This window comes from Blennius ocellaris, assembly GCF_963422515.1.
Source record: "Blennius ocellaris genome assembly, contig: SCAFFOLD_272, whole genome shotgun sequence".
In the NCBI taxonomy this organism is placed as follows: Eukaryota; Metazoa; Chordata; class Actinopteri; order Blenniiformes; family Blenniidae; genus Blennius; species Blennius ocellaris.
Window position 1 is genome coordinate 25,174 of NW_027662262.1, and position 13,474 is coordinate 38,647.

Consider the following 13,474-nt stretch of genomic DNA (forward strand, 5'->3'; position numbering starts at 1 on the left):
GACGATTCCTGGATTGACGATTCCAGATAGACGATTCCCAGATAGACGATTCCCAGATAGACGATTCCAGATAGACGATTCCCAGATGGACGATTCCAAGATAGACGATCCCAGATAGACGACTTACTTTAAAATTACACTGGGAAAGTTAAAAAAAAGTACACAAAAACCCCAATTTGCTGTTGGACCAGAAACATTTAGACGACTTATTACAATAATATTTCAATGAACTAGGATAAATACAAATTCAACTTTATTTATATCGCACCAAATACAACACAGTCACTAAATTTATTTTTTTACTCAAAAAAGCTTTTTAATTTTTTTTTCTTACCCGACTTTTTTTCTTTTTTTTTTCCAATTCCCCAACAAGATTTTTTTTTTAAACGTCGTCTATCTGGGATGAAACCAAGAAAACAGACCCACTGAGTCCTAGAGCTTGTGTGTGTTTTTGTGTGTGTGTGTGTGTGTGTGTGTGTGTGTGTGTGTGTGTGTGTAAATTAATATCCACGCTTCAAAGAGAACGTGGCGAAAAAACAAGTCCAGAAAAGGAAACGGGAGGTTTTTTTCAGCTCGTCGGCTGGTTTTTAATGAGAAAACCCTGAAACATGAAGCTATAAGAAGTAAACAAATGTAAAAAAAAACAACAACAAATAGTCAGTTTTCCTCTAGGAACTCACATGAAGTATAACAGTGACACACATTGTGTTTAACGTCAGAGGTGGAATATAAAAATAAAGAAAAGATTATAGTATAAAAAGACAAAATACTCAAACGGCACGTGTTGATTAATAAACTCTAGAATAAACTCTAACGTCGTTAACGCACTAAAATCTAAATATAAAACCAGTAAAAGGAGAAAAGTGTTAGTCTTTTAAGCACTTTACAGTAGTTCTAATGAAACATGTAAACAACGAGGTCCTTGTTTTTGTTTTTTTAAATTTTAACATCAAAATTAACATCAAAAAGAAAACAATAGTTGTTATTTTAAGGGAGAAATAAAAATCTGGTTATTTAAGTCAGAACGTTTATGAAGCTTTGTATTCTACAGTACACACACACACACACACACACACACACACACACACACACACACACACGCACACACACACGCACACACACACGTTTCTTGGAGGTAATGCCTGTTCTGGTTGATTTGGTGAAAGCTTTTAAGCATTTTAACATCTTCCAGTTCTTATGAATAAAAAAAAAATAACAATCTGAAGATTTTAAAAAAAATGTAAAAAAATAAAATAAACCTCTGCAGTGTGAAACTTTGGTCCAAAGTGAAAATATTTCCAAAAAGCAGGTTGTTGATCCAACAAGGGTGTAAAAAAAAAAAAAAAAAAGGTTGAACAAATTGGAACAATTTAGCATAAAGACGTCTAAAATCCAGTAAAACTCCACTAAACCTTCAGTTTAATCTTCAATACTCAATGATTTTGTGTCAAATCAGCAGATTTTTCCACGTTTTCTTTTTCTCACTCATCATTTTAGATTTGCTTCATATTTTGAATTAAGTTATTTTATGTTATTTTAAGTCCGTATCCTGTTTGGTTGTTGAGAAATTGAGGCTTTTTAAGAGGTTGAAAGTTAAAATCTAAAACAGCAAATTGGATTTTTTTTATGTTCTGATCTGAATTTTTTATTATTGTTGCACCGAATTTGAATTTCTGCAAGTAAATCTGTTGGTTTATTATGTTGAAATGTCCTCAGAATCGTTTTTTTTTTTGTTAACCGAAACTATTGCATTTAGTGTTTTTAATAATCATTTTAAATCATTATTTCCTTAAAATGGGATCAATATGCGCATTATTGCAGTTTTTTACTCTGCATCTGTTTAATTGTTGAGAATCTGAAGCACTAAAAAAAGGGTAAAAAGCCTAAAAACTAACATTTTCCACAAAGGACTTATTTTTCTTTGTTCCAATTTGAATTTTTGATTTTAGCGTCACCAAATTTGAAAGAAAATTAAAATGTCTGCTAAGCATCTAAAATCTATTTTGTTCTCAGAATTCTCACCTTAACAATGACATTTATTTATTTTAATCATCACTATGTTGTTAAAATCAATATACACATTAAAAAAGACGATTTAGTCTTTTTAATGGAGATTTTTTTTTTTAAACAGTGCAATCTTGTATTTTAGACATTTTATTTGTCAAATATGAAGCAAATCTAAGAGTTTAAATCAGGGTTTTTCTGGCTTTTTACTTTTTTCCCAAATACCAAATTTTTTTTTTTATTTTTAAATCAAGCATTTTTAAGTTTTAGGCAAAAAAAAGTGTCTTTTAAAGATTAATATATAATTTTTTACTATTCTAATATTTTTACTACAACAAAAAGCACCAATCAGCTGAATGGATGAACGTCCACTGCAGGTTTGTGGTTAAATTGGGGAGTAAAAAAACAACAACAACAAAAAAACCCAACAACAAACTGGCGTCCATCTGTTGCAGTAAACTCCACGATTGTTTCTATTTCTCTGTACAAGATCAAAGCTTTTGTTTTGCATCGACGTCTTTCAAGTATTCAGAGTTATTTTAGCTGAAGTGTCACATGATCTAAACTCCTGCTTCCTTAAAACTAAAACGAACAAAAAAATAACGCCCAGAAACTTAAAAAAAAAAAAAAACTTTCTAAAAGGAAACGACGTCTGGACGCCAAATTCCCACGTGTCCAGTGGAGAGACGGCGCCCCCCCGGTGGCCGGAGGACAAAGGGGACAGTTTGGAACGAGACGAGAAACAAAACACAAAATTTAAAAAAAATATGTTTTTTCTCCTCTGGTGGAGACGCAGCGTCACGGCGCCCCCCCTCTGGCTCAGACGAGCGTCAACAGCCTAAAGGGTTAACGGCGCTCCAAGTCCCAGCGGAGGGAGGTTGAGGGAACAGCCGGACCTTTTAATGGAACGTTGTGCGTTTTGATTTGTGTGCCTGTAGTGATTCTGTTGTTGTTGTTGTTTTGGTTTGAAACTTTCTCCTCCGCCGTCGCTCCTTTAAAACAAAAAAAGAGGAGACGAGCCTGCAAGACGGCGCCGAGGGAGAAAACAACCCCCACCGCGTCACAATGAAATAAGACAAATGCTTGGGCGACGGCGGCGGCGCTACATAACGAGCTAACAAGCTACTCCGCGACCCAGATGTGATATTAAAACTATAAAATGAAAAAAATAGAAGCTGCTGAGATTCTACTTCTATTTTCTATTTTCTAAACCTTCAAAACCAGCTTTTTTTTTTTTTTTTACTTTTAAATCGTAGACGACTATGAACCCGTTACACCCCCGGCGTGTGGAACCCGGCGGTTTGTTGGACGAGGGACTCGGGCGTCTCCGGCTTGCGGCTCGTCATGTCGCCATACCGCCGCCATACCGCCGCCATACCGCCGCCATACCGCCGCCATACCGCCATACCCGCCGCACCGCGCCGCCGCGCCGCCACACCGCTACTCGCAGGCGTAGTAATCCTTGAGCGGGGCGAAGATGTGCCTGATGACGGGGACGCTCCAGGACCGGCCCAGCAGCTTCTGCCGCGCCCCGCGGCCCATGTTGGACACGTCGGTGTAGTGGACCGGGAAGCCGAAGATCCTGGGGACACAAAGACACCTCGTCTTCGTCACGCCGCCGACGCTCAACCGCTACCTCTCGAAGTAACTTAAGTTACTTTTATAATTAGATGGAACTGGTGAAGTAGTAGTAGTTGTTGTTTGTACGAGTAAACTGTGATTGTGTTTAGAGGAAGATGCTTTATGATCCCAGCCCGTCCTCCTCCTCCCTCCCTCCTGCTCCTCCTCCTCTCTCCCTCCTGCTCCTCCTCCTCTTCCTCATCCTTCCTCCTCCTCCCCCTCCTCTCTCCCTCCTCCTCCTCATCCCTCCTCCTCCTGCTCCTCCCTCCTCCTTCCCCTCCTCCTCCCCCTCCTCTCTCCCTCCTCCTCCTCATCCCTCCTCCTCCTGCTCCTCCCTCCTCCTCCTCCCTCCTCCTTCCCCTCCTCCTCCCTCCTCCTTCCCCTCCTCCACCTCTCCCTCCTCCTCTTCCTCCCTGCTCCTCCTCCTCCTCCTCTGTCCCTCCTCCTCATCCTTCCTCCTCCTCCCCCTCCTCCCTCTCCTCTCTCCCTCCTGCTCCTCCTCCTCCCTCCTCCTTCTCCTCCTTCCTCTCCTCTTCCTCCCTCCTCCTTCCCCTCCTCCTCCCCCTCCTCCTCCTCCTCCTCCTCCTTCTCCTCCTTCCCCTCCTCCTCCTCCTCCTCCTCCTTCTCCTCCTTCCCCTCCTCCTTCTCCTCCCCCTCCTCCACCTCCTCCTCTCCCTCCTCCTCCCCCTCCTCCTCCTCCTTCTCCTCCTCCTCCTTCTCCTCCACCTCCTCCTCCCTCCTCCTCCACCTCCTCCTCTCCCTCCTCTTCCTCCCTGCTCCCCCTCCTCCCCCTCCTCTTCCTCCCTGCTCCTCCTCCTCCACCTCCTTCTCCTCCTGCCCCCTCCTCCTCCCCCCCCCCCCCCCCCCTCCCCCTCACCTCTCCAGCTCGGTGCACCACAGGATGTCCTCCTTGCCGTTCATGAGGACGGGGAAGTGCTGGTCCTTGCCCTGCTTGATGGAGTTGGACCTGGTGGTGATGGTCCTCACCTTCCCGAACTGCGACACAAGGAAACAAGATGGCTGCCGCAGGCCGTCAAGACACGACGTGCCTCTTGGGCGTGGCGGCGCCGCTGACCTTGGCCACCCGGCCGTGCTCCAGGCAGTCCTGCAGCTTCAGCTTGTCCATCCCCGAGGCGCACAGCGGCCTGCAGCACAGAGGGCGCCGCGGGCGTTAGCCGTTAGCGGGCGGCGGCGTGAGTGTTGTGAATGTGCGGAGCGTCTCTTGCCTGTTCATGCCCGGCAGGTTCCCCCAGAAGTAGCGAGCTCGGTGAGCGGCGGAGACCTCGATGGCGTCGATCATCACCGGGTTACACTGCAACCAGAGACACAAACCGTCAACGCTCACGTGGAGGGGGGCGGAGCCTAGAGGGCTCTATGGAGGGGGCGGGGCCTAGAGGGCTCTATGGAGGAGGGGGCGGAGCTAGAGGCCTCTATGGAGGGGGCGGAGCCTATAGGGCTCTATGGAGGGGGGCGGAGCCTAGAGGGCTCTTTGGAGGAGGGGGCGGAGGCTAGAGGGCTCTTTGGAGGAGGGGGTGGAGCCTAGAGGCCTCTATGGAGGGGCGGAGCCTAGAGGGGTCTTTGGAGGAGGGGGTGGAGCCTAGAGGCCTCTATGGAGGAGGGGGCGGAGCCTAGAGGCCTCTATGGAGGGGGCGGAGCCTATAGGGCTCTATGGAGGGGGCGGAGCCCTAGAGGGCTCTTTGGAGGAGGGGGCGGAGCCTAGAGGGCACTTTGGAGGCTGAGTGGACGGGGGACATTATCCCAGTGCTGAGTGGACAGGGGGACATTGTCCCAGTGCTGAGTGGACATGGGGACATTATCCCAGTGCTGAGTGGACATGGGGACATTATCCCAGTGCTGAGTGGACAGAGGGACATTATCCCAGTGCTGAGTGGACAGAGGGACATTATCCCAGTGCTGAGTGGACAGAGGGACATTATCCCAGTGCTGAGTGGACGGGGGACATTGTCCCAGTGCTGAGTGGACAAGCGTCCTCGACTGACCTCCAGGAAGCGCGAGATGTCTCTCTTGTCGTTGACGCCCATGGCGACCACGTTCTCGAACATCCAGAAGAAGGGCCGGTCCTCCCCCTCTTTGGGCTTGGCTTCGCTCAGCAGGCGGTAGAACTCGAAGAACAGCCGCCCTGTCCCTTCTGGAGAAACCAAGAGTACCAGAGTATCAGAGTATCAGAGTGTCAGAGTACCAGAGTACCAGAGTACAGTACCAAGTACCAAGTCCAGTTCTGAGGACGGTCCTCCGCTCACCGTAAAGACCCTTCCTGGCCGGGTTGACGATGGACAGGTCGTTACAGGGACTCCCCCCCGATCACCAGGTCGAACGGCCCCCACTCCTGAATCTGGACCAGACAACAGCGCCGCCCGGTGTTAGAAGGAGGAGCTACAGCCGCCGCTGCTACAGCCGCCGCTGCTACAGCCGCCGCGTCCGACTTTAAACACCTCGTAGAGTTTCCTTCACTCAGAGCGTCATCAATGTTTAACAGTTTTTAATCTACGATCTCAGTGAGGAAGATGCTCTATAATCTGGTGTTAGAGGAGGAAGATGCTCTATAATCTGGATTAGAGGAGGAAGATGCTCTATAACATGGATTAGAGGAGGAAGATGCTCTATAATCTGGATTAGAGGCGAAAGATGCTCTATAATCTGATGTTAGAGGAGGAAGATGCTCTATAATCTGGATTAGAGGAGGAAGATGCTCTATAATCTGATGTTAGAGGAGGAAGATGCTCTATAATCTGGATTAGAGGAGGAAGATGCTCTATAATCTGGTGTCAGAGGAGGAAGATGCTCTATAATCTGATGTTAGAGGAGGAAGATGCTCTATAATCTGATGTTAGAAGAGGAAGATGCTCTATAATCTGGATTAGAGGCGGAAGATGCTCTATAATCTGCAGCCAGAGTAACTACAGTTGCACTCCTGTTTAAAAAGAGTTACTCATTATAAGAAGTAATCAGTTACATCTAGAAGGTTCTCACGTTCTTCCTGGAGATGTTCCGGACGTCGTGGACGTACTGGATCTTCCCTTCATGTCTGACGACGCCCACCGAGATGGAGTCCTCACACACCTCCGACGCTATGTACTGGTCCACCTTGAAGCCCAGATCCCGCAGAACCAGGTACCCTGGCAACACCACAGAACCAGCAACATCACAGAACCAGCATCACAGAACCAGCAACATCACAGAACCAGCAACATCACAGAACCAGTAAAACCACAGAACCAGTAACATCACAGAACCAGCAACACCACAGAACCAGTAAAACCACAGAACCAGTAACATCACAGAACCAGCAACATCACAGAACCAGTAAAATCACAGAACCAGTAACATCACAGAACCAGTAACATCACAGAACCAGCAACATCACAGAACCAGTAACATCACAGAACCAGTAACATCACAAAACCAGTAACATCACAGAACCAGTAAAACCACAGAACCAGCAACATCACAGAACCAGCGACATCACAGAACCAGTAACAACACAGAACCAGTAAAATCACAGAACCAGCAACATTACAGAACCAGTAACAACACAGAACCAATAACAACACAGAACCAGTAAAATCACAGAACCAGCAACATCACAGAACCAGCAACATCACAGAACCAGTAACATCACAGAACCAGTAAAATCACAGAACCAGTAAAATCACAGAACCAGTAAAACAGTTCTGTCAAATAGTTTGAATCCAAGATTCTAAACCTTCAACAGAAAATTATCTTCCTCCACTGCTTCATAACGAGGTTCACCTGGTCCAGGTCCACCTGGTCCAGGTTCACCAGGTCCACCTGGTCCTGGTCCACACTCACCTGTGGCGATGCCGTCGAACAAGGAGAGCACTCTGATTGGTCTCCTCTGCTCTGCAGGAACTGCCGGGTAGATCTTTGGTTTCTCCTGGACGACCAGAACAAATCTACAGTCTGAAACCAAAACTCGCACTTTCCTCTACAGTTCTATTAGTTTCGTATCTATTGTTTCTCCTCTGACGTTCAATCGGGACCCTGGGGGGGTGGGGGGTGGGGGGTGGGGGGGAGGGGGGTGGGGGGGTGGGGGGGGGGTCAATGACTCACAAACTCCTGTCCGTTGTCGTTGGCGAAGAACTCCTGCAGCTTCAGGCTCCAGTCGTGGCGCCGCTTCAGGACGCCGTACGGCAGCAGGGGCTGGCACATGTAGCAGCGCCACGGGTCCAGGTAGCGGGCGTTGTCCGACGCCCCCGGGTCCACCAGGATGTCCAGGCAGTCCACACAGAAACACCTGGGGGGGGGAGGGGGGGGTAACGGTTCAGAACACTTAAAGTTCTAGTGAAATGAAGATTCGACCTCCAAAACAGTCTGTGGAGGAGGAGGGGGGGAGTGTGTGTGTGTGTGTGTGTGTGTGTGTGTGTGTGTGTGTGTGTGTGTGTGTGTGTGTGTGTGTGTGTGTGTGTGTGACCTGCAGCAGTTGGCGTTGCCACAGAGCAGAACCTCTCGACCTCCACAGCAGACGGTGCAGTAGGACTGGTAACCATCGTCATCGTACATGTAGGACATCTCCAGGTAAATGTCCTGGGACACACACACACACACACACACACACACACACACACACACACACACACACACACACACACACACACACACACACACACACGCCCTCTGCAGTTAAACATTATAGAATATATACAGTAGAAGCTCTGGGGGGGGGGGGGGGGACCTGGTACGAGGGGGACAACCAGTACTGAGGACAACCTGCCGAATGGAGACAAGGGACAGGGTCTTCCTGTCTCGGAAAACGACCAAACTACTTGGACTGGACCGGATTATTACAATATTCAGGCCTCAGATACACGACCGCATCACTTCTGCGCTCGTTCTGTAACTTAACGATGCCGAAGACCTCCAGAGGGGCGGAGCCTCGCACACAGGTTATAGACCGTTTATACTAGTTTAAATTTTACATTTCATTGTTTTTTTTGCACCAGAATGTTTCATTAAAATTGACTTTATGTGGAGATTGTGATCATTTTCACCGCCAACTGTTTGATCTTGTAAAAATATAGACAGTTTCATTCCACATCAAAGAAACACTTTGAAGTGTAAATCTAAAGGTTATTATGACAATATTTTACCAGTCGGGATGAAACTGGACTGTATGTGGTCCATGGAGTTCATTAAATCTGATTGAATAATTATCTTGTATACATCTTCTCTACATGTGTACGTCTGTATTTATCTTGTATACATACAGTCTCAGGCGTCTCCTCGCTTTGATCACCGCCAAAGTGATCAAAGAGTCTCTTACCTTGCAGGTTTGGCACAAGCCTCCTTCAAACAGCGGGTGGAAGGTCGCTGCTCTCGTCTTCCCACAGGAGAGGCAGAACTCTGGACACACACACACACACACACACACACACACACACACACACACACACACACACACACACACACACACTTTCTGCAGCTGAAATGGGTTTAGACTGAAGCCAAACGCTTATTTTTGCCTCTAACTTGTTGCATTAAATCAAAAATATTCCGCCAGCAGATGTAATACCACTTTGTACCACCAGGTGGTGCAGTGAGTCAACTGTATTTCTCTCCACGTGTTGAACAGGACAGCAGATTGTGACACCAGTGAGAAGAAATAACAACTCACTACTGCCACCCAGTGGGCACAAGTGTCACTACAGGACTGTTGAGAAAACGAAGGTTCCAAGTTCTAACATCCTGCAGTGTTGCTATAAATCACAGACGTTACTGTTGAAACTTTACCTTCTATACTTCTTTTATTTATCAGGACTTCATTCACCATTTGTTCTGAGGGGGAAAAGAAGAACAAAGTTCTACGTCAAATACAAAAAAAAAAAAGATTTGGAGACGAAAAGAACGAGACAAAACAAACCACACTCAAACTTTTTGCCCTAAAAAAACCACCGCGTGAGAAAATCCCTGAAGGTGTGAAGAGCGACTCGAGACTCCGTTTCCATGACGACGCTTCCAGTGAAAACGCTGATAAAATCGGCGCGAAACACTGAGCAGGGAGCGTCTCCATGGCAACGGATGCTGACGAGCCTCTCACCCGCTTTGTGTGGGAACATTTTTTTTTCAGTTTTCGGGGTTTATTGGTAAACGTTTCGTCGTTGACGTCCCAGAAAGTAACCGACCGATCGTCAAGACGACGACAAATCATCAGACGACGTCATCAGTCTGCGTCGACGCTACGTCACCAGTCTGCCTTTAGGCTAGGTCATCAGTCTGCGTCGACGCTACGTCATCAGTCTGTATCGACGCTACGTAATCAGTCTGCGTTGACGCTACATCACCAGTCTGCGTCGTCATCAGGCTACGTCGTCATTCTGCATCAATGCTACATCATCAGTCTGCATTGACGTTACGTCATCAGTCTGCGTCGATGCTACGTCATCAGTCTGCGTCGTCATCAGGCTACGTCATCATTCTGCCTTGACGGTACGTCGTCATTCTGCATCAATGCTACGTCATCATTCTGCGTCAACGCTACGTCATCAGTCTACGTCGTCATCAGGCTACGTCATCATTCTGCCTTGACGCTACGTCATCATTCTGCATCAACGCTACGTCATCAGTCTGCATTGACGCTACGTCATCAGTCTGCGTCGACGCTACGTCATTATTCTGTGTCGACGCTACGTCATCAGTCTGCCTTTACGCTATGTCATCAGTCTGCCTTGACGCTACGTCATCAGTCTGCGTCGACGCTACGTCATCAGTCTGCGTCGCCGCTACGTCACCTGAAACACTGAGCAGGCAGCGTCTCCATGGCAACGGACGCTGACGAGCCTCTCACCTACTTTGTGTGGGAACATTTTTTTTCACTTTTCGGGATTTATTGGTAAACGTCTCGTCGTTGACGTCCCAGAAAGTAACCGACCGGTCGTCAAGACGACGACAAATCGTCCCTGAAGAGTTCACGTAATCTCGGATTAAAAGTTGTTTTTTTTCCAAGACATCGGTAAAACACATAAATACAAAGAAATCAATAAACGCACAGGAGGGAAAACTAAACGTTGGCTAGCGGCGGCGTCCCGCTACCTCGGCTGTACGACTCTTCTGGACCCGCCTTGCTCTTGCAGGCGCCGGTTTTGGGCTTCTTGGGGCTGGGGAAGTAGTCCCGCAGCGAGACGTCCAGGACCCGGTGGTCCAGGGGGTCGCCGTCTGCAGGGGGGGGGAGGTCAAACCGGTCACACCTTCACCCCCCGGGGCGGGTTGGCGGTTGGCGGCCATGACGCCCGGCTCACTCACTGGGGGTGTGCGTGGGTTTGAGTCCCTCCTCTCCTTTGGGCTGGAAGCCGCCGTTGGCCCAGTCCAGCATGGGTTTGACCTGGTCCTCCGGCTGGTCCGACTCGCAGGGGGGGAAGGTCTTCTCCGCCCGGCAGCTCGCCATCTGGGCCCGGGACGGGAAACATGGCGTCATTCAAACAGCTTCCTCGGGTTCAGTGACAGAAGAGGACAGCGGTTCGGGAGAGAGACGCACCGACGGCACTGCTTTTATTCTGAAAGGGCGAGTCGCTACTTGCTGATGCCGAAAAACGATATAAGTTCTAATTAAACGCCGTCAAACCAAATTCAGACTCGACGTGCAAACGATGTGCTGAGAGAACGCCTTGCCGTGAACGACCTCCTCACAGCCTCCGTCAACGCTACGTCACCGCTACGTCGACGCTACGTCATCAGTCTGCCTTGACGCTACATCATCAGTCTGCATCAACGCTACGTCATCAGTCTGCGTCACTGCTACATCAGTCTGCCTTGACACTACATCATCAGTCTGCATCAACGCTACGTCATCAGTCTGCGTCACTGCTACATCAGTCTGCCTTGACACTACATCATCAGTCTGCATCAACGCTACGTCATCAGTCTGCGTCAACGCTACGTCATCAGTCTGTCTTGACACTACATCATCAGTCTGCATCAACGCTACGTCATCAGTCTGCAATGATGCTACGTCATCAGTCTGTCTTGACGCTACGTCATCAGTCTGTCTTGACACTACATCATCAGTCTGCATCAACGCTACGTCATCAGTCTGCAATGATGCTACGTCATCAGTCTGTCTTGACGCTACGTCATCAGTCTGCATCAACGCTACGTCATCAGTCTGTGTAGACGCTACGTCATCAGTCTGCCTTGACACTACATCATCAGTCTGCATCAACGCTACGTCATCAGTCTGCGTCAACGCTATGTCATCAGTCTGTCTTGACACTACGTCATCAGTCTGCATTGACGCTACGTCATCAGTCTGCAATGATGCTACGTCATCAGTCTGTCTTGACGCTACGTCATCAGTCTGCATCAACGCTACGTCATCAATCTGTGTAGACGCTACGTCATCAGTCTGCATCAACACTACATCATCAGTCTGTCTTGACGCTACGTCATCAGTCTGTCGAACGCTACGTCATAAGTCTGCATCAACGCTACGTCATCAGTCTGCGTTGTCATCAGTCTGCCTTGACGCTACATCATCAGTCTGTGTAGACGCTACGTCATCAGTCTGCATTGACGCTACGTCATCAGTCTGCGTCGACCCTACGTCATCATTCTGCGTCGACGCTCCACCCCTGAGTGACAGGTGTGGGCGGAGCCTGTCAGGGAGCCGAGGAACGAGGCGAAGGAGAATAAAAACAGCGGCATGACGAGGCCTGCAGGGCGAACGCCTACCGACTGACTGCCGCCACACACACACACACGCACACGCGCACGCACACACACACACACGCACGCACACACACGCACACACACACGCACACACACACAGGCAGCGATTTCCACTTCCTCCGCTCTGGAACCCGTTTCCAGCCTCCTAAATCGCTGCGCTGTGACGAGGATGTGACAGGAAGGACGGCGTTGTGAGGTGGGCGGGGCCTAAATCCAGAGAAGCACTAACTCTAACCCTAACTCTAACTCTAAGTCTAAGTCTAAGTCTAAGTCTAAGTCTAACTCTAACCCACCTCCAGGGCCTGGAAGACGGCCCGGCGGTACGACGCCAGCTTGGTGTACGATGCCTGGCTGAAGAACTTGGGGAAGGCCGTGATGGAGTCCAGCTTGTCGGCAGAAACCTGCAGAAGAAAAGAGGGAGGGAGAGCGAGAGATTTAGAGAGAGAGAGATTTAGAGCGAGAGTGATTTATAACGTGTTTTAGAGAGATTTAGAGATTTAGGGAGAGAGAGAGATTTAGAGCGAGAGATTAAGAGAGAGAGAGAGAGAATCAGAGATTTAGAGAGAGAGAGAGTGATTTAGAGAGAGAGATTCAGCGATTTAGAGAGAGAGAGAGATTTAGAGAGAGATTTAGAGAGAGAGAGATTTACAGAGAGAGAGAGATTTAGAGAGAGAGATGTAGAGATTTAGAGAGAGATTTAGAGCTTTAGAGAGAGAGATTTAGAGCTTTAGAGAGAGAGATTTAGAGAGAGAGAGATTTAGAGAGAGAGATGTAGAGATTTAGAGAGAGAGATTTATAGATTTAGAGAGAGAGATTTATAGAGAGAGAGATTTAGAGAGAGAGAGATTTAGAGATTTAGAGAGAGAGAGATTTATATAGAGAGAGAGATTTAGAGAGAGATTTATAGAGAGAGAGATTTAGAGAGAGAGAGATTTATATATAGAGAGAGAGATTTATAGAGAGAGAGAGATTTAGAGCTTTAGAGAGAGAGAGATTTATATAGAGAGAGAGATTTAGAGAGAGATTTAGAGAGAGAGATTTAGAGAGAGAGAGATTTAGAGATTTAGAGAGAGAGAGATTTATATATAGAGAGAGAGATTTATAGAGAGAGAGAGATTTAGAGCTTTAGAGAGAGAGAGATTTATATAGA

The 13,474-nt window shown here is 47.8% G+C and overlaps 1 protein-coding gene across 1 annotated transcript; it reads right to left on the reverse strand.

The window, feature by feature from the left end:
• Positions 1–3,137: 3,137 nt before the first annotated feature.
• LOC308147964 (DNA (cytosine-5)-methyltransferase 3B-like) lies at positions 3,138–12,725 on the reverse strand (the record flags this gene model as incomplete). The annotated part of the gene is given in 16 exon segments (XM_080521360.1): positions 3,138–3,586; positions 4,502–4,620; positions 4,700–4,769; positions 4,851–4,936; positions 5,625–5,773; positions 5,886–5,943; positions 5,945–5,977; positions 6,616–6,761; positions 7,456–7,540; positions 7,717–7,900; positions 8,078–8,190; positions 8,927–9,006; positions 9,394–9,438; positions 10,693–10,815; positions 10,903–11,044; positions 12,618–12,725. Coding segments are annotated over 16 exon segments (1,683 nt in total), but the record flags the coding sequence as incomplete, so codon positions are not given.
• Positions 12,726–13,474: the final 749 nt, after the last annotated feature.